This window comes from Chenopodium album, chromosome 4, assembly GCF_948465745.1.
Source record: "Chenopodium album chromosome 4, dcCheAlbu1.1, whole genome shotgun sequence".
Lineage (NCBI taxonomy): Eukaryota > Viridiplantae > Streptophyta > Magnoliopsida > Caryophyllales > Amaranthaceae > Chenopodium > Chenopodium album.
In genome coordinates this window covers 6,079,431-6,099,654 of record NC_137837.1, presented here as the reverse complement: position 1 = coordinate 6,099,654, position 20,224 = coordinate 6,079,431, and the positions used below count along the sequence as shown (strand labels likewise).

The following is a 20,224-nucleotide window of genomic DNA, read 5'->3' as shown; positions in this document are numbered from 1 at the left end:
TTGATGGAGCAGAGGTAGTACTCATAGTAGTATGTGTTTATTTATATGTTGCATTCTTCATTAGCTAGGAAATGATGTGTTCAAGTCATAAAAATTCTTTTACTATAATAATGTGATGATCAGACCAAGTAGTATGTGTTTCTTTTATGTATTTTGCTTATTTTATTTGTCATTAAACTGGTCAGACGGCTCATATGATTCTTGCTGAGCTATTAATCTAGTTGCAATCATACAAGTCACAAATAGTTTGTACTCAATAGAGTCCGTACTATATAAGTTCCCTGTAGTCCTGTTTCGCAACTGGTTCCATATAATATCAGACCCGGCCCTGCCTAAACAAGAGTAGAATAAATTATTGATTAAAAATTGTTCTATAAATCCAGGCATCATCTACTACACTTTTTTGTAACTCTAACGTTGGAATCATGGCAGCTGGCATTCTAATCATAAACAATACAAAGTAAAAGATAATGTAATATATGCTCTAGAAGTTCCATGCGGGATTCCATCTTAGTATATTTAAATTTATGTACTTAATTCTTTTATAATATAGAACTATCATATGAATGAGAGACAAAAAATAACATCATCACCAAAAAAAGGGAAAACTACTCCCACTAAAAAGCCAAGAAGGGTCCTTATTGGCAACTTTGAATCTAGAGGATTTTTAAGAATTAGGGAATATTTTTCATTTTATGCCTGGACTCCTGTTCATTCATGTTACCAAAGTCTTTTAGTCAAATCAAGTCAAATATCTTTGCTAATAAAGAAGTTTACCTGCTTAATTTGTTTGGAACTTTCTTACATCCTTTAATCCTTATGCCATCATGGCCTTTATTTTATGTTAATATTCACGCTGACATTCATAAAGAGATACATGAAGCACAAAAGCGTTTTGAACACCATCAGAATGATGATCTCAAGTTTCTTTGTTAGCACCCATCTTCCTTACATAACCTTCATTATTTTCCTAGCTTTCTCCTTGGCAAATGGTGAGGATGCAAAGTATGCAGCGTGCTCTAATTTATACTCGTGCGGACAGATCCAAAACATTGGGTATCCGTTTTGGGGAGGGGATAGCAGGCCTGGATTCTGTGGCATCCCAGACTTTAAGCTTAATTGTCTTGCTGGGACAGAGTTCCCTACTATGAATATATATAATAATGGATACCTGGGATTAAATGTGCTTGGCATCAATACATCTTTGCATACCATGTCTATTTCCCGACTTAAGCTGTTGGAAACCTGTTATTTGCAAGATACAAGTAAAATAACCATGATTTCTACATTGAAGCCAGACAGCAATTATAGCTACATAAGCTTATTTTATGGTTGCTCTTTTTGTGTCTCTGGATTTCACTCAAAATCTTTTACCTGCTCCAACTCTAATAATCATACTAATGATTTGGCTTATTACTTTGAAGACCCATCAGAGATCAGCAAAATAGGAAAGTTGTGCTCGTGCAAGAACAATGTTACTGTTCCGGTGGACAAGAGTCGGTTAGATGAACTTAGAAGCGCAAACGCCTCACTTTGGAGAATCCTAACAGAGTGGCCAGTTGAGATGGAGTACATGGTGAACTTCAGAGCCTGTTCCAAGTGTGAGGAGTCTGGCGGAAGATGTGGATCATCAGTTGATGTCCCATCTTTGGATCAGTTTGTGTGTTATTGTCAGGATGGACCTCATCCATTTTTGTGCTCTCGATCAGGTACATGTCTTTTTTTTTAATTAAATCAGAAAATTATGAACGTCTCATGTTTGCTCTATCTACTGGGGAAAACGAAGACAATCATGCGAATTGTGCACAACTTTATTTCCTTCTTTCCATGCATAAATCCACCGGAAACTACAAGATCAAACCAAAATAGCACAGGAAAAAGACTCTCCCCTTCACTTATATACCTAATCAAGCATTTGACTCGTGTGATAGGAGTACACAATTTTTTATTTTATTTTAAATGTAGCGTTTTGGGACTTAAGCTTTGTTGTTGTTGCGTTTTGTACTCTGTATTTGTCAGTACATTTACAATCCATGGGTTAATGTTAAGGGGTGTTAAGGTAATGCCTTTTCTAATTTCTGTTATCTGCAATAAGTCATGGGAGACTAAGTTTGGGACGAAAATGTTTGTATTTGATATGCACATACAAACTAATATTTATACCCCTTGTGCAGGTGAACAAAGAAAATTAACAATCCTTGGATCAGGTATTATTATTGTCATGCTGCAGTATATTTGATTTGTATATTACAGTGAAGAGATTATATGCCCCATGCATGCAAAAAATAAATTTTACATGCACTTGATTTCTAATGTTTTTCCTTCTGAAATGGAGTACATATAGGAGAGGATTCATTTGAAATTCTTTATTCTATGTTAAATTTTCTTTATTGGAAGAAATTCAACTGCATCTACAATTGTGGAATTTTCTCTCTAATTTCCTCTCTACAGGTGTGGCTGCTGTAGTATTAGGGACAGTGATGCTGAGTGCTCTGTTCATATGTGCATATAAAAGACGAGGAACCAATAAATTTCCATTTCAATGGAGTAGAATGACAGGGGATCAAAATGTGGCAGCCTTTCTAAAAAGTTATGGATCCCTTGCCCCAAAAAGATACACTTTTTCTGAAATAAGGAAAATGACTAACTCCTTCAAAGATACACTTGGTGAAGGAGGATATGGTATTGTTTACAAAGGCAGGCTACATGATGGTCGTTTTGTGGCAGTGAAGAAGTTGAAGATTTTAGAGGGTGATGGGAAAGAGTTCATCACTGAGGTATTAAGCATCAGCAGAACTAACCACGTCAACATCGTCACTCTTTTAGGCTTTTGTATTGAAAGATACAAACGAGCTCTTGTATTTGAGTTCTTGCCTAATGGATCTCTTGACAAGTTTATATATGGTAAAGAGATTGGGAAATCATTGGAGCTGGAAACTATGTTCAACATTGCGGTTGGAATTGCTAGGGGCCTTGATTATCTACATAGAGGCTGTAATACACAGATATTGCACTTTGACATTAAGCCCCATAATATTCTTCTTGATGAAGAATTTCGCCCGAAGATTTCTGACTTTGGCCTTGCTAGATTGTGTCCACCAATGAATAGTATGATAACAATGTCGGAAGCAAAAGGGACAATTGGGTACATTGCTCCAGAAGTTTTTTGTAGATATTACGGCAGCATTTCCCATAAATCAGATGTTTATAGCTATGGGATGATGCTCTTAGACCTAGTTTGCGGTAGAAATACCAAAGCACATGACACTAGTGAAATGTGTTTTCCTGAATGGATATACAATCGACTTGAGTCCATGGAGGAAGTTGCAGTTAATCAGATGTTGAATGACAATAAAAAGGAGATAGAGAAAAAGATGATTTTAGTGAGCTTATGGTGCATACAGACATATCCGGCAAACCGACCTCCTATGAACAGAGTTGTAGAAATGTTAGAAGGGTCATCAGAGTTGTTACAATTGCCTCCCAAACCAAATCTGTCTTCTCCTACAGGATCCATGATGGATTCCTTGTCTATAACCACCACGTGAGGTCAGGTATGTCCATGCTTTAATACCATGAGAGATATGTCAACTTGTCAAGTGTATTTATATGGCAATGGGACGTGATTTTTGAACATTCAGACATTCAGTTATCGAAGTTATTGTTGTAGGAGATATCAAAATGATATATGTTATCATGTGGCTTTAAATATCAATAATAATGATTTCCATTTTCATTAGTGTCCATTTTGTTGTCAGTTCTTCATAGTTTTTTTTTTAATTTTTTATAATAATCTTGTTAGCTGCTGTCCGCTTATAAAATAATGAAATTGCATATTGTAAAGCATTCCTTTTTGTTTACTGTTGCGGGTATATCCAATGTTATGGGAGCTAATAGGTTTGTGTTGTGGTATTTCAGACTTTTAAGCTCACTTGTCACTATGATCAGAATCACCCTTTTATGAACATATTTCATAATGGATTTGTTGGATCAAGCTTTTGTGGCATGAATCTAACTTCCCACACCATGGTTATTTCTCAAGATTGTTTGTTTATTAATTGTTATTTGCAAGATATGAGTATGTCAACTTTGCTTTCCAAACCAAAGCCAAGCGGCGGTTACTAGGAAATTTGTTTGTTTTATGACTACTATATTGCTTTTATTACTTTGACTACAATGTTACTGTAGTATTGTATCAGTGGTCCATCTTATTACTTTGTTACTCATCAGGATAGGTAATTCCTGCTCCAGCAAGAGCAATGTCACATTTACAGTGTTTAGCAGTGGATAAGTGAGCTTAACCATAATTGCTGCTTATGAGTATCCAAATGAGTGGCCAATGCAGATGAAAAACATAGAAACTGCTGAACTTTTCAGCCTGAGAGGAGTCTGGACTCTGGAGGCAGATTGGGTTTTGGGGATCATCAGGGAGTCCTACACTAGGGTCGTATTGTTTGACAAAAAATTAAGCTCATTATAGTTAGTCTTAAGACTAGCAAGCTAAGTCCAGACAGACAACTCTATTTCCTTTCCTCCTTTCCCAATTTTTTGTAGGAGCCCCTTCTGAAGCCTCCCATGCTGCCTCCTCACTATGTGTCAACCCCGTCTGAAATCATCCCCCCCCCCCCCCCCCCTCCCCATTTCCATCTTGGATTCTACTGAGCCTCTTTTCGCTCTTAGTTTTCTCTTTAAATGACTTCCTGCTTTCAGGCAAAACCCTGCCCAAGTCACTAGTTTGATCAGCCATCTCCATCCCCACTGATGCACCAAAAGTCCTTTGGATAAAAGGTACTATTTTTGGCACCCCTTTTGTCCCCAAATATATGTCTCTTTTGCTTTCTATATGTTTAGAAATATAAATAAAAAGGGAAGATAATGAAATTCAAGTAAAGGTGAATAGTACAATTAAAAAATAGTGGGGTTAAGTTGATTAGAAATGAATATAATAAAACCAGATAATAGGATTTGGTTGATTAAAAGGTGAAAATTTAAATCAGGATAGTAGTGTTTAGTTAATAAAAATTAAGACCTATTTAAATACAATTATTATTTTTTGATTAAGTCAGATTTTTATGGGAGTAGCTAAATTAAGTCGTTTTTTTTTGTGTGTTTGTTTATGAATATGTTTGATTACTTTGTGTTTTAAAAGTTAAAATTGCAGGAATGGGTTATTAAATACAAGACTTGATTTAAATCATTGCAAAGATATACCCCACACACACACAAATACAAGACTTGATTTATATCATTGCGCTTGTGCGTGTGCACACACACACAAGACTTGATTTACATCATTGCAAAGATGATTTGATTTATATCATTGCGCACAGACAATTTATATCATTGCACACACATACACACACAAGACTTGATTTACATCATTGCAAAGATGACTTGATTTATATCATTGCGCACAGACACACACATAATTAAATGCTATTGCAAAAATATACTTATAAAAAGGAAGAGAAAGAGAGATTTGTAATGCAAGAAGATGATACAGTGAAACTAAAACTCAATTTTTGTCATAAATTCTCATTCATTCACAACTTCAGGCTACCCATATATGTAATCCAAGTCAACTTTGATCAACTCAAGTCTTGATGATAAATTGTACCCCTACACGGTTGGAAGATTCTTATGTGAACTTGAGTCTTATTGCTTTTTATGTCTTCAATTCGCTTCATTCGTGCCCTGAATTTTCACATAGAGCTAGGTGTATTAACTAATAATGTGAATATAGAGTATATGATAACCTGTTTTAATTTAATTTTCACATCAATCATTGATTCATTGCATAGAGTTTTGTATGACAAAGTAGTTGTTGATTACTTCATATTTTAAGTTTAAAAGTGTAGTGGTTAAGAAATGTTTGTGAATAGCGTAAACGTTTTAAATGATGCAACTTAAACAGAAAAAGGGAACTGTGCTGCCTGCATTTCACATTTTCATACGAATGACTATAATTGTCTTCACGAATATCCACTTGAACCACCTTAAATGAGGCCAAAACGGCAAAACTTCAGTCGGTATGTATAAGTGCTTGTTGAAAGTTAAATTTGACCACTCATATATTGTCCTCTCTAAATATTTTTACTAGTATATTTTTTTTAACAATGATCTCTGGTTTCTTTGGCATCAGCTTTCTTCCCATAACCTGCATCATCTTGTTTTTAGCTGTTGTTCCCTTGTCAAATGCTGAGGATGCACGATATACATCATGCTCTATTCCGTACTCGTGTGGTCATCTCCAAAATGTTGGTTATCCATTTTGGGGAAGTAATCGGCCCAAATACTGTGGGATCACAGACTTCTTGCTCGACTGCAAACATTCTAGTTTAAATAACCCTGGTATGGTCGTATATCAAAATGCAAAAGCCACCTTAAGTTTAAGAGTGCTTGGCATCAATACATCTTCCCATACCATGGTTTTTTTCATAAATTTTCAGTTCAATAGGTGTTATTTGACTATGCCAGATTTAAACAATATAACCTATCTTCCCGTATTGAAGCCAGAGGTTGGTTATAGATTTATAAGCTTATTCTATGGTTGCGCTAATAACTGTTACTCCAAATACTACTCTAGGACTTTTTCTTGTTCTCATGATGATGGGACTATTGGTACTGCCTATTACTTTGGTAATACATCAGACATCACTTACATCAGCAGGATAGGTAACTCATCATGCTCGTGCAAGTACAATTTTACTTTTCTGGTAGATAAGAGAGCGGTAGATGAGCTCAGTCGTAGCCCAGATGCCTCATTTCTTAATGTCTTAAACAAGTGGAGAACTGTTAGGATGGAGTACATAGTGAACTTCACTATCTGTTCTAAGTGTCAGAAATCTGGCGGCAGTTGCGGGTCAGATCCATCTTCAGATCGGTTCGTTTGTTATTGCCGAGATGGACCTCAGCCATTTAAGTGTATTAAACCAAGTACATCTAAATCAGGTGCATAATTCATTACTTGGCTCTTTGTTTTTAGAAATGCTAACCAGCTTTATTACAATAGATTACTGTGAAATATTAAATACTAAGTATTTGCTTTAGGGTCAACTCGATCCAGTTGATACTTAAAATAGATTATAAAGTGATTATCAAGTCTTCAAAGCAATTACTAACTACTTTTGATTGTTTTAACATATGGATTTTTCAATATTATCATGTTTGGTTATTGGGAGATAACACATCAGGGAAAAAAAAAATGGAAATCTTATACTTGGGTCACTTGGTTTTGTATATTTTTCTTTTAAAATTAACTTTTATAAAAAGTGAATCTACAATTCTACAGTACTTTCAAAATAAAATTTGTACTCCTAATTAAATGAATCTAATTTCCAAAAAAAAAAAAAAATCTAATAATGGGAAACTAGGAGAATCTTTTCACTCCTAATAATGATCCAACGTCCAATAAGAAAACCAAGTCTGTCTCAGTTAGGGTTTAAGGAAGAAATGAATGTATAAAAATGATCTCAAAAAGTATTTGATATTGCAAATTATTAGCATCAAAGGTTTGATGCATAAGCACAAAGCAGCAAATTAATGTCTACAAGTCATTCCTTTGTGCAGGTTTACGACGAAAATTACTATTTGGATCAGGTATTATACTTATTATGTGTACTGCATACATTATCTTTTGACATGTACTTGTTAGTTATTACAAATATTAGTTTTAGTAGAGAGGATTAACAGAGGGAGATGAATTTGAAAATTGAGGAAACTTATCTATGATTGTTACTCTACAGGTGCAGCTGCTTCACTCCTAGGGACAATGATGTTGGTTGCTTTGGTCACCCGTGCAAACAGAAAACGGGAAACCAGTAGAATTTCATTTCTATTGAGTCGACGAGCAATAGAGGATCAAAATGTAGCAGCCTTTTTGAAAAGTTATGGATCTCTTGCACCAAAAAGATACACATATGCAGACATAAGGAAAATAACCAATTTCTTCAAAGATAAACTTGGTGAAGGAGGTTATGGAAGTGTTTACAAAGGAAGACTACACAATGGTCGTTTCGTGGCAGTGAAGAAATTGAAAGTTTTAAAGGATGATGGGAAAGATTTCATCAATGAGGTATTAAGCATTAGCAGGACAAATCATGTCAATGTTGTTACTCTTTTAGGATTTTGTTTTGAAGGGAACAAAAGAGCTCTTGTCTTTGAGTTCTTGCCCAATGGATCTCTTGAAAAGTTTATTTATGGTAAAGAGATTAGACAGTCATTGCAATGGGAAACTATATTTAACATTGCAATTGGAATTGCACGGGGACTAGACTACCTGCATAGAGGTTGCAATATGCGAATATTGCACTTTGACATTAAGCCTCATAATATTCTTCTTGATGAAGAATATTGCCCAAAGATTTCTGACTTTGGTGTTGCTAGATTGTGTCCACTAAAGAGCAGTTTGATTTCAATGTCAGAAGCAAGAGGGACAATTGGGTACATTGCTCCAGAAGTTGTTTGTAGAAATTTCGGTGGCATTTCCCATAAATCAGATGTTTATAGCTATGGGATGATGCTCATTGACCTAGTTTGTGGTAGGAATAATCCGACTAATGAAGTTCAGGGCAGCAGTGAACTATACTTTCCCGAATGGATATACAATCGACTTGAGTCTATGGAGAATGCTGCAGTTGATGAGGTTATGGGCGTTGGCAAAAATGAGTTGGAGAGGAAAATGATTTTGGTGAGCTTATGGTGCATACAGCCATATCCCTCGAACAGGCCGCCTATGAAAAGAGTTGTAGAAATGTTGGAAGGGCCATTTGAGTCCCTACAAATGCCACCTAAACCACATTCACCTCCGCCTTCTGGATTTGTGTTTGATTCCTCACTTATGAGTACATCATAATGTTCAATTCGTCATATGAAGGCTGTCTATCAGATGAGAAGTGTCAGATGCATGTTGATGATGTTGTGTTTAGGTGCATGAATCTGTTATAGACTTTTATTGTACTTCTATGATGCTGAAAGTACAATATTTATCAGAAGCAGAACAATGAATCATTTGGCTGTGTGATTTGATTTTGTAACATGCATTAACAATCAGTACTGATGCAGTTATCTGTTATCTCAAAGATGATGGATATTGCCATCTGTTCAAAAGGAAAAAAAGATAAAGATGATATATGATTGTTTTTCCTTTTTTTTTTTTTTTTTTTTCCTTCTATCCTGCTGTCTTTTCTTTGTTGTTTTTCAGTTTTTTTTGCTGCTGCTATACTTTTTAAGTCCATTTCAATTTCCAATCACTTCGTGATAGTCCTGATAGATCTACTCAAGGTGAAGGCAGGGGAGAGTACACAAGGGAATGGCAGTTATCAAGATTGACTACTCGCACCGAATGGCTAGAAGTGTTGTTGCTCTGCCAGCCTCATCAATTGGACTTCTTCTGCAGTAAGCCAACACGCTGTCTAGTACCACCACTCGATCAAACAACTAGGATAGAGGAATGGGAATTTGGGAGAGATGGATAAAGTACAGTGGGACTGGAAATTCATTCATTGCTATATACTTTTCATTCATGTTATCTGATGCCAAGTCTTGAAATCAAGTCAACTGAATGTCTTTTTGCTAGCCAAGCTACAGGTTCCTTTTTTGGGTGCTTTTAGTAGTTTTCTTTCTGACTTTCACGACGAGTGCCTCAGCGTCCTCAGGTATCAATAAAAATGATCTCCAGTTTCATTAGTGTCCGCTTTTTCTTCATCTATAACCTTATCTGCAGTTCACTTACTAAAATAATGAGAATGCAAATTATACAGGTTGCCTTATTCTTTACTCATTCGGGCATATCCTAAATCTTGGGTACCAGTTTAGGGGATGTAATAGGCATATGCCAGTATTTTGTGGGGTTTCAGACTTCATGTTATTGTGTCTCCAGATATCACTTCAAGTCTGTTAGGTGCTCCAAATATGATGTGTACCAATGGTTCTGCTCTTTTTACTTTGTAACTCATTGAACATCAGCAGGATAGTCAAGTTCTGCTCCTGCAAGATCATTGTCACATACTTCATATGTAGGGATGAGAGTTGGGTGAGCGAGCTTGAAGCACAAAAGCCTCGCTTATGAGTGTACAAGGTCTCCAACAGATAGGATACGTAGCGAACTTGACAGCAGAGCCTGTTCCAACTTCCAAGTGTGAGGAGTCTGAGGCAGTTGGGACTTGGGAATCATTAGGGGATCTATAATTCGTACAGTTTGTTATTGCCAAGGTGGAGGCATGGAGCAACCTTAAGTGTGTTCACAATCAGGTGCGTACTTTATCACCCAGTTCTTTAGGAGTTTAGGGTAGCTACTTAAAATGTACTACTTAGGGTCTGTTCTCATTGAGTGAACTTAGCTGAGCTGAGCTAAACAGCTGAACTAAACTGAAATGAATATTTTATAAGAGAGGGAAATTAGGAGCACTGACCTGAACTGAACTGAAAATAAACGTATGAGAACAGACCCTTAATACAATGTTACCTGTAAAGAATGATGATTGATAGTATTTGGATCCATTTTCCCAAAGCTGACTGCAAATTGAAATCCAATTTATTGCTCGCCTGCAAACTAACAAGGTGAGCTAAATCAAGTGTGTTCCTAAGAAACCCCCGCTCAGGCTATAATATCAGGTCGAAAATTAGGAAAGATAGCCTAAGTTAGTAGAATAAAATACCTGAACATAATGCATCAATGTGGCCATTTGGAATTTTTAGGTAAATCGTAGTAGTAATAAGTTAGGGCAATTTCGTAACTTCAATTTTAGGGATACTTTAGTAAATACCTTAGTGGGTTCTTAATTTTGAGGGGTAGTGTTGTAGGGACCCAAATACTTTTTGTGACTTTTTGTCCAAGTAAATCCAAGTCTTCTTGATGATATAAGGGGTAGTGTCGTAGGGCCCCAAAAAAAAAGAGAATAGTCATATTATCCTAACCTACAAGCCAGGTTGGAATTTTCTTATCTGAAGTGAAAGAATAGCCCCACTTTTCTTTTTTAAATACGTCTTGATTTAACTGTTATGGAGTACTATCATCTAATAATTTATGAGTTTATTGCATCACTTTTACCAAAAGTTTAGGTTTTATATTCTCTCGGTTAAGTATCACTTCTTCTCTGTATTCTAATTTTATAACAAGAAAACCTTGGTTCTTTTTATGAAAAATGATCTCTAATGGTTTTTGTAATCATCCAATATCCTTTCATAACCTGTATTTTCTTGTTGTTAGCTGTCGCTCACTTGTCAAATTGTGAGAGTGCAGACTATACAGCATGCAATAATACATACTCGTGTGGGCAAATCCAAAATGTTGGGTATCCATTTTGGGGAGCTGATAGACCCAGCTTCTGTGGAGTCTCAGAATTCAAACTAACCTGTCATTATGATGTCACTGATCATAATTCTTCACTTACTACTATGAACGCTTTTCAATATTTATATATTGGATTATCAGTGCTTGACATCAACACATCTCTCCATACCATCACTATTTCCTCAAGTATACTGTATGACAGGTGTTATTTGCGACATACAAGCTCTTCAATAGCCTTTCTACCCACTCTAAAGCTAAACCAAAACATAGATTACAGAAATATAAGTTTATTCTACGGTTGCAATAGTAGTTGTGACTCCAGAAATGACTCCAAGACTTTTTCTTGCTCCAACGATGATGGTTTCAGCAATGGTACTGCTTATTATTTTGAAAACGCATCAGAAATCACCAGGTTTAATAACTCGTCATGCTCGTGCAGTGACAATGGAACTTTTCCTGTGGATAACAAAGCGGTAGATGAGCTCAGACGTAGCACGGATGCCTCGCTTCACAGTGTCTTAAACAAGTGGTCAATCTTTAACTTTAAGTACACGGTGAACGTTACTGCCTGTTCCGAGTGTGAGGAGTCTGGCGGCAGCTGTGGATCATCAGAGGATCCATTTTCAGATCAGTTCGGTTGTTATTGCCCAGATGGGCCTCATCCATTAACATGTTCTGAATCAGGTGCTAATTCATTACTTTGCTTTTTAATTTTGGAATAGCAAAAAAGCCTTATCTTTATTACAACAGATCACATTGACAAATAATTTTCAAAAGTCTTTGAGGTCAACTCGTTCAAGTTGATTATTATGATGGAAGTTATTAGAATTTAGAATATTGATTGTTAAGTGATTATCGTGACTGCAAGCAATTACTAACTGCTTTTGGTAGTATAATTTTTGAGCTTAGCATAATAGCATGTTTACTTATTGGAGATAACTCAATAATAGAAAGGTAAAATAGTTGACGTATTTAGTAAAAATCTATTTTTGGTTCATTTACATTTCAATAGTTTTCCTTTTTAAAATCAACTGATTGATAGAAGAAGTAAAAGTCTAAAACTTTATAATTACAATAGTATTCCTCGACAATTTAATAGACCGCCAAGCTGTTATAGACTGTAAATCTAGCTTGTACTTTGTATATTTTAATGAATAAGAGGAAAATATAAGATGAAAGCTTGGAAATTTGATTGATAATGGCAAAAGAGCTTACAAATGATAGTTTGTTGACCATGAACAAACCCACACGTGATTGAAAGTGTTCCCACATTGAAAGAGTGTAAAAATGAAAAGGAGTAATAGGATATGTATTCCATATTGAAAAAAAGAAAGTTGTGTCCACTTAATAAGGTCAAGGGATTACTCCCTTTATTGCCATATGATTTTGAGGTGGAACCTCCTTGAACTTGTGGCCCAAGCTCGTTTATCATAGATTCATAGGTTTGATACTCTCTTTGATAGCCCTGCTTGATGAATTTTTTCTTACTTGTAGTACTATTAAGGATTCAAGAAAGATCTCAATCTATATATGAAAATGAAGAATTTGTATTTATATTTATAGACGTAGCAAAAAAAAACTAGCATCACTCAAGGATTAGTGCTTAAGCACAGACTAATGTCTACAAGTTTTCTTTGTGCAGGTGGACGACGAAATTTAATCTTTGGATCAGGTATTGTACATAAAATTAACTAGCATTATTCAAGGGCTAATGCTTAAGCACTGACTAATGCCTACAAGTTTTCTTTGTGCAGGTAGACGGGCGAAATTTAATCTTAGGATCAGGTATTGTACATACAATTCTCTTTGTACCAATATAAATTCTGTAGAAAGTGTTTGTAAGAAAGAGAATGAGGGATTCAAAATTGAGGAAACTTTTATATGATTATTGTTCTACAGGTGTAGCTGCTTCAGTCCTAGGGATGATGATGGTGGTTGTTTTGGTCATCTTTGCAAAGAAAAGACGGAAAACCAGTAAAATTTCATTTCTATGGAATAGACGAACACTAGGGGATCAAAATGTGGCGGCCTTTTTACAAAGTTATGGATCTCTTGCGCCAAAAAGATACACATATGCAGACATAAAGAAAGTAACCAATTCCTTTAAAGATAAACTTGGTGAAGGAGGTTATGGAAGTGTTTACAAAGGAAGACTACACAATGGTCGTTTCGTGGCAGTAAAAAAATTGAAGGTTTTAAAGGGTAATGGGAAAGATTTCATCAATGAGGTATTGACCATTAGCAGGACTAATCATGTCAATGTCGTGACTCTTTTAGGATTTTGTTTTGAAGGAAACAAAAGAGCTCTTGTCTTTGAGTTCATGCCTAATGGATCACTTGAAAAGTTTATATATGGTAAAGAGATTAGACAGCCATTGCAATGGGAAACTATGTTCAACATTGCAATTGGAATTGCTCGGGGACTAGATTATCTACATAGAGGTTGTAACACACGAATATTGCACTTTGACATTAAGCCTCATAATATTCTGCTTGATGATGAATTTCATCCAAAGATTTCTGACTTTGGCCTTGCTCGATTATGTCCACCAAAGAAAAGTTTGATATCAATGTCAGAAGCAAGAGGGACAATTGGGTACATTGCTCCAGAAGTTTTTTGTAGAAATCTTGGTGGCGCTTCCCATAAATCAGATGTTTATAGCTACGGGATGATGCTCATAGACCTAGTTTGTGGCAGGAAAGTTCCAACTAGTGAAGTTCAGCGTGACAATAGTGAACTGTACTTTCCCGAATGGATATACAGTCGATTTGAGCCTGCGCAGGAAGCTGCAGTTGATGGGATTGAGGATAATGACATTAATGAGTTAGAGAGAAAAATGATTTTGGTTGGCTTATGGTGCATACAAACATATCCTTCAAACAGACCGCCAATGAATAGAGTTGTAGAGATGTTGGAAGGACCATTTGAGGTGCTACAAATGCCGCCTAAGCCACATTCATCTTCTCCTGCAAGATGTGTGTTTGATGCCTCACTTATGAGCACCACATAAGTTCTGTTTTTGCTTAAATTCCGTATGTCATATTAAAGCTGTCTATCACCATCAGATGAGAAATGTCACAACTCACAAGCATGTTGATGAAGTACAGTTTAGGTTCACGAATCTGTTGTAAACTTTTATTGTAAAATTCTATGACTGCCAAAAGTATAACATAAATGAGAAAAAGAACAATGAATCATCTGGCTGTGGGATTTGATTTTGTAGCAGCATTAACAACTAATCAATACTGTTTTAATTTACGTACTGATGCAGTTATCTCAAAGACTGGTCATTGTCGTCTGTTTAAAGGAAAAAAAGAGAGAGATGATATGTGATCATGCTTCCTTTTTTTTTTTTGTTTTGGTCAGTCTTACTGTCTTATTTTGTGCTTCTCTTTATGTTGCTGATTTTCAGCTTTTTGCTGCTGCTATATTTCCATTTCAGTTACTTCATGATAGATCTATGGTAGGTGAAGTTAGAGGAGGAAATAACAGTCAAGAATTCAAGATTGACCACTCGCACCAAATGGCTAGAAGTGCTGCTGCTCTGCCAGGCTCATCAGTTGAACTTCTTCTGCAGTAAGTCCATCATGCTGTCTAATACTACCATTTGATCAAACAAGTAGGATAAAGAAGCAGGAATTTGGGAGTGATTGATAATGTACAGTGGGGCTAAACTCGTTCACTGCCATACTCTTTACATTCATGTTGTTTGATGCTGAGTCTTGCATCCAGTTCAATCGAATGTGTTTTTGCTAACTAAGCTATCTACGAATTCCTTTTTGAGTGCTTTTATTACTTTTCCTGCTTACTTTCATATAGAGTTCCTCAATGACCTGAGCTACATGAAACACGAGTGCTTCAAACATCAGTAAAAATAAAAAAGAGTTATCTCTAGTTTCATTTGTCTTGTCTTTCTCTTCAATTATTAATAACCTTCACCATCTTGCTAGCACATCCAAAATACTTTGTACATACTGTTAACAGGCACATAATCTGTTTCTTATGAAAACAAAATTATCTGTAAAGAATGATGATTGATCAGGTCCTGGATCCGTGTTCCAATAATTGCCTCCGTATAGAACCTCAAACCTCAGGGTCGAGCCTCTAATGCCCAAGTGCGCGCCCAAATTTGGGGTATATTTGAGGGCAGAGCTTAGAGCCATAGAGGGGAGAGCTAATTGGGGTATTACAGTCGGCCTTTATATAATACCTGAAAATAATGCATCAATGTGACCATTTGGTATTTATAGGGATCCATAGTATGTAACTAGTAAGCCCTGGGCTCTGCTAACTTTGAAGTCAGAGATCGGTTTAAGGGGAAATTTAGTAACTTTCTTTATAGGGATATATTAGTAAATACCTTAGTTTTTATTCTTCTTAGGGGGTTGGGCCGTAGGGGCTTAAATACTACAGAGTATATACACTCTCAATTCATTCACAACTTACATGTTACGTACCTCCAATTCTCTTTAGTTGATACATATATTCTGAGTTTATATAGTATTTACATAACTTCCTCCAATCTATGCGTATTATATCATACGTAGTAAATTATTGCTAGGTTATCTGTTACTCTGTACTCTAGAAAAATATATGTGATATAACATACAAGATAGTGGATTTTCTTTCTAAAACAAAATGTATTATGGAGAGTGTGAGACCCAACTTTTGGTAGGCAAAAGAAGGGGCACTTAAAAAAGTAGTAAATCTATACCATTAAAAAGAAAAAGTGTAACAATTATATTAGGACAGATTGTAAAAGAAAGGTGCAATCTATGTGACTATTTTTGAAGAAATTAAACTTAAGCAAAAGTTCTTTATAAGCCCCACATAAGAAACTTCCAACCTTGTAGGTTACGATTTATATCATCAAGAAGACTCGACTTTACATGGATTAAAGACTTTGAATTGGCACTAGTTGCCAAAAAAGAAAAAAGACTTAGATAATTAACTACTTCACAAGTTCATATTTTTCATATTAGTTGACACATTTCATTTAAACACATTTGCCATCACATATTTTTAAATTAAAACATCTTTAGTTACTTATTAGCTTAGCAAAATTTATACTCAGTAAAAAAACTTATATTTGAAAATTGTGGTTAAATTGGGATGGAAGGAGTAATTTGATTATGATACGTAGGATATCATGCACAGAAGTGCTTTCAACAACATATAAAATTGAAAGCAAACTAGCTAATACATTTTAGTTTTTGACAAATCAATTTTTGATTTTGGCCGGGTTTGATTTATACTTCTGTGAGTGAAGAAAGTGTCAAATTTTAGCTGATAAGTTTAATCTTATGTGTGTACTTCTTTGAGTAAAGAAAGTGTCAAATTTTGTCTGATAAATATCATATGATGATATGTGTGGCTTACATTTCATGCTTTTGGCTTTAGTATTTTTCACTTATAGCCACCTTAAATGAGACCAAACTTCCCTCTTTTCTAATATTGCTGCAAGAAAAGCTTTTGCTCATTTTATCAAAAATGATCTCTACTGCTTTTCTAAGCATCCAATTTCCCTTCATAACCTGCATCATCTCGCTGTTAGCTGTTGTTTTCTTGTCAAATTCTGAGAATGCAAATTATACAGCATGCTCTAGTTCTTTTCAATTCTCGTGTGGGCAAATCCAAAACGTCGGGTACCCATTTTGGGGAGATAATAGGCCTGATTTTTGTGGAATCTCAGACTTGAAGCTCCGCTGTAATAATAATTCTCGAATTTACCTTACTATTAAAATGCTTCATCAAGATGAATTAGTTAGATTACAGGTGCTTGGCATCAATACATCATCCCATACCATGGAAGTTTCCCTAAATAGGTTGTTCAACAGGTGTCATTTGCAAGGTGCAAGCAGGACAATCTTTCCTCCGTCGTTAAAGCCAGCCTCCGGTTATACAGATATTATCTTGTTCTATGGTTGCACTAGTGATTGTTACAACAGATATTACTCTAAGACTTTCTCTTGCTCCAATGGTGATGGTACCAATGGTACTGCTTATTACTTTGGTAACACATCAAGTAGCAGCAGGATGGCCTCATCATGCTCGTGCTACAACAGTGTTACTTTTCTGGTAGATAAGAGAGTGGTGGATGACCTCAGTCATCGCACGGATGCCTCACTTCTTAACGTCTTAAACAAGTGGACAGCTATTAAGATGGAGTACAAAGCGAACTTCTCTGCCTGCTCTAAGTGTCAGGAGTCTGGCGGCTGGTGTGGGTCAGATCGAACTTCGGATCAGTTTGTTTGTTATTGTAGAGATGGACCTGATCAGCCACTAGTGTGTTCTGAACCAGTTGCATCTCTGCTACCAAGTGCATCTAAACCAGGTACATAATTCATTACTTTGCTCTTTACGTTTTTGGATAGCTAACCATCCTGACCTTTATTACAAACTACAACAAATCATACAGTGAAAATTGTCTGAGTCCAACTCGATCGAGTTAATTTGAAGTATTGATTGTAAAGTGATCATCATGACTTCAAATGGAAATTCTTCATAGAATCCTTGTGTGGTTATTGGCCTTATTTTAGAAAAAAAGTTTCCAAAGGCAGTTAATTTTCAAATTGCATAGGAAGCTTCTTACAAAAAATATTCCTGGTTTTCCGTTTGATGTGTGAATCTAAAACTATCCTCTAAATTTCAATATTAATATTATGGCCAATTAAGCCATCTTAGATAAATTTGCCGAATTCCAAAATAAATATTTGACCTTGCAATATTAGATTCAGATAAGTTGTCGGGGATTGATGCATAAGCACAAATTAATATCTACTAGTTGTTCCTTTGTGCAGTTGGACGGCAAAAAATACTCTTTGGATCAGGTATTATACTTGTCATGGATACGGCATACATTTCACTTTGATATATACTTGTTCGTTGTTACAAATATTAATTCTAGTAGAAAGGATTTCTAAAAGAGGAAATGAGAAATTTGAAAATTAAGAAAACATTTCTATGATTGTTGCCTACAGGTGCAGCTGCTTCACTAGTAGGGACAATGATGTTAGTTGCTTTGATCATTTGTGTATATAAAAGACGGAAAACCAGTAAATTTTCATTTCTATGGAGTAGGAGAACAATAGGGGATCAAAATGTAGCAGCCTTTATACAAAGCTATGGATCTCTTGCGCCAAAAAGATACACATATGCAGACATAAAGAAAATGACAAATTCCTTCAGTGATAAACTTGGTGAAGGAGGTTTTGGAAGTGTTTACAAAGGAAGACTACAAAATGGTCGTTTCGTGGCTGTGAAAAAATTGAAGGTTTTAAAGGGTGATGGGAAAGATTTCATCAATGAGGTATTAAGCATTAGCAGGACTAATCATGTCAATGTCGTGACTCTTTTAGGATTTTGTTTCGAAGGAAACAGAAGAGCTCTTGTCTTTGAGTTCTTGCCTAATGGATCTCTTGAAAAGTTTATATATGGTAAAGAGATTAAACAGTCATTGCAATGGGAAACTGTGTTCAACATTGCGATTGGAATTGCTCGGGGACTAGACTACCTACATAGAGGCTGTAATATACAAATATTGCACTTTGATATTAAGCCTCATAATATTCTGCTTGATGCAGAATTTCGCCCAAAGATTTCTGACATTGGCGTTGCTAGATTTTGTCCACCACAGAATAGTATGATTTCAATGTCAGAAGCAAGGGGAACAATTGGGTATATTGCTCCTGAAGTTTTTTGTAGAAATTTTGGTGGCATTTCCCATAAATCAGATGTTTATAGCTATGGGATGATGCTCATCGACCTAGTTTGTGGTAGGAATAATCCGACTAATGAAGTTCAGTACAGCAGTGAACTATACTTTCCCGAATGGATATACAATCGACTTGAGCCAATGGAAAAAGCTGCAATAGATGAGGTTATGGGCGATGGCAAAAAAGAGTTGGAGAGGAAAATGATTTTGGTGAGCTTATGGTGCATACAACCATATCCCTCAAACAGGCCGCCAATGAACAGAGTTGTAGAAATGTTGGAAGGGCCATTTGAGTCACTACAAATGCCACCTAAGCCACATTCACCTCTGCATTCAGGATCAGTGTTTGATGCCTCACTTATGAGCACAGCATAATTTCACTTGTCATTTATGTTGAATTCGTCATATTAAGGCTGTCTATCAGATGAGAAATGTCAGAAGCATGTTGATGATGTTGTGTTTAGGTGCAGTAATCTGTTATAAACTTTTATTGTAATTCTATGATGCTGAAAGTATACCATTTATCAGAAGCAGAACAATGAATCATTTGGTTGTGTGATTTGATTTTGTACCATGCATTAACAATCAGTACTGATGCAGTTATCTCAAAGATGATGGTTATTGCCATCTGTGTGCAAAAGGAAAAAAAAAAAAAGATAAAGATGATATTAATTGTGGCTTTTTTCCCCCTTGTCATGCTGTCTTTTCTTTGTTGTTGTTTCTCAGTATTTTTGTTGCTGCTTTACTTTTAAGTGTTGGAAATAGTAATGCAATCGGATGACTCGCGCCCGATCGGGCGGCTCTCGCCCGATCGGGCGAAGGTGGTCAAGGAAAAAACGGAAGCTCTCGCGCCCGATCGGGCGGCTTCGCCCGACCGGGCGACGGACAAGAGTTTTTCTACGAGATCTCTCGCGCCCGATCGGGCGGGCTTCGCCCGACCGGGCGGCGGACTCAAGGTTTTGACGATCCCGATCGAGCGGATTCGCCCGATGGCTCGCCCGGGATGGGGTTTCTAGATCGCCCGACCGGGCGGTGTTCGCCCGACCGGGCGCGACACTACGTCTGGAAAAACCTGATCTCGTGCCCGATCGGGCGGCAGCTCGCCCGATCGGGCCCGCCTTTTTTCCTAGGTCGGTTTGATTACGTGTTTCTTTTTCTAGGACTCATATAAATACGAGTCATACCTTTTTCATGATATTTATTCACTTTTCTAGCC

At 36.3% G+C, this 20,224-nt stretch overlaps 3 protein-coding genes and 1 pseudogene across 5 annotated transcripts; all 4 read left to right on the top strand.

The window, feature by feature from the left end:
• The first annotated feature begins 877 nt into the window (after window positions 1–877).
• LOC145627535 (LEAF RUST 10 DISEASE-RESISTANCE LOCUS RECEPTOR-LIKE PROTEIN KINASE-like 2.1 pseudogene) lies at window positions 878–3,667 on the top strand (annotated as a pseudogene). The gene is made up of 3 exons (XR_014111403.1): window positions 878–1,709; window positions 2,175–2,207; window positions 2,452–3,667. The product of XR_014111403.1 is annotated as an LEAF RUST 10 DISEASE-RESISTANCE LOCUS RECEPTOR-LIKE PROTEIN KINASE-like 2.1 pseudogene (transcript).
• Window positions 3,668–4,752: 1,085 nt separating this feature from the next.
• On the top strand, window positions 4,753–9,128 carry LOC145628727 (LEAF RUST 10 DISEASE-RESISTANCE LOCUS RECEPTOR-LIKE PROTEIN KINASE-like 2.1). Its single transcript, XM_081681112.1, has 3 exons — window positions 4,753–6,951; window positions 7,570–7,599; window positions 7,746–9,128. Exons 1-3 carry the CDS (start codon window positions 6,117–6,119, stop codon window positions 8,852–8,854), a joined length of 1,974 nt encoding a protein of 657 aa, XP_081537238.1. The 5' UTR covers window positions 4,753–6,116; the 3' UTR covers window positions 8,855–9,128.
• Window positions 9,129–11,070: 1,942 nt separating this feature from the next.
• On the top strand, window positions 11,071–14,304 carry LOC145628726 (LEAF RUST 10 DISEASE-RESISTANCE LOCUS RECEPTOR-LIKE PROTEIN KINASE-like 2.1). The gene is made up of 2 exons (XM_081681111.1): window positions 11,071–12,007; window positions 13,190–14,304. Exons 1-2 carry the CDS (start codon window positions 11,155–11,157, stop codon window positions 14,302–14,304), a joined length of 1,968 nt encoding a protein of 655 aa, XP_081537237.1. The 5' UTR covers window positions 11,071–11,154.
• A 211-nt stretch (window positions 14,305–14,515) lies between these two features.
• On the top strand, window positions 14,516–19,567 carry LOC145628725 (LEAF RUST 10 DISEASE-RESISTANCE LOCUS RECEPTOR-LIKE PROTEIN KINASE-like 2.1). Of its 2 annotated transcripts, XM_081681109.1 has the most exons (4): window positions 14,516–14,870; window positions 17,132–17,628; window positions 18,095–18,124; window positions 18,275–19,567. In XM_081681109.1, exons 1-4 carry the CDS (start codon window positions 14,560–14,562, stop codon window positions 19,381–19,383), a joined length of 1,947 nt encoding a protein of 648 aa, XP_081537235.1. In that variant the 5' UTR covers window positions 14,516–14,559; the 3' UTR covers window positions 19,384–19,567. The 2 variants fall into 2 exon arrangements, with proteins under 2 accessions (XP_081537235.1, XP_081537234.1); XM_081681108.1 differs by lacking the exon at window positions 14,516–14,870 and having other exon boundaries at window positions 16,740–17,628.
• Window positions 19,568–20,224: the final 657 nt, after the last annotated feature.

Bases quoted from the DNA above. Each gene is read 5' to 3' on its own strand.
- LOC145628727 (XM_081681112.1), top strand. From the start codon at position 6,117: ATGATCTCTGGTTTCTTTGGCATCAGCTTTCTTCCCATAACCTGCATC. The intron at 6,952-7,569 runs GTGCATAATTCA...TCCTTTGTGCAG, and splicing joins ACCAAGTACATCTAAATCAG to GTTTACGACGAAAATTACTA. The intron at 7,600-7,745 runs GTATTATACTTA...GTTACTCTACAG, and splicing joins AAAATTACTATTTGGATCAG to GTGCAGCTGCTTCACTCCTA.
- LOC145628725 (XM_081681108.1), top strand. From the start codon at position 16,785: ATGATCTCTACTGCTTTTCTAAGCATCCAATTTCCCTTCATAACCTGC. The intron at 17,629-18,094 runs GTACATAATTCA...TCCTTTGTGCAG, and splicing joins ACCAAGTGCATCTAAACCAG to TTGGACGGCAAAAAATACTC. The intron at 18,125-18,274 runs GTATTATACTTG...TGTTGCCTACAG, and splicing joins AAAAATACTCTTTGGATCAG to GTGCAGCTGCTTCACTAGTA.
- LOC145628726 (XM_081681111.1), top strand. From the start codon at position 11,155: ATGGTTTTTGTAATCATCCAATATCCTTTCATAACCTGTATTTTCTTG. The intron at 12,008-13,189 runs TGGAATAGCAAA...ATTATTGTTCTA, and splicing joins ATTACTTTGCTTTTTAATTT to CAGGTGTAGCTGCTTCAGTC.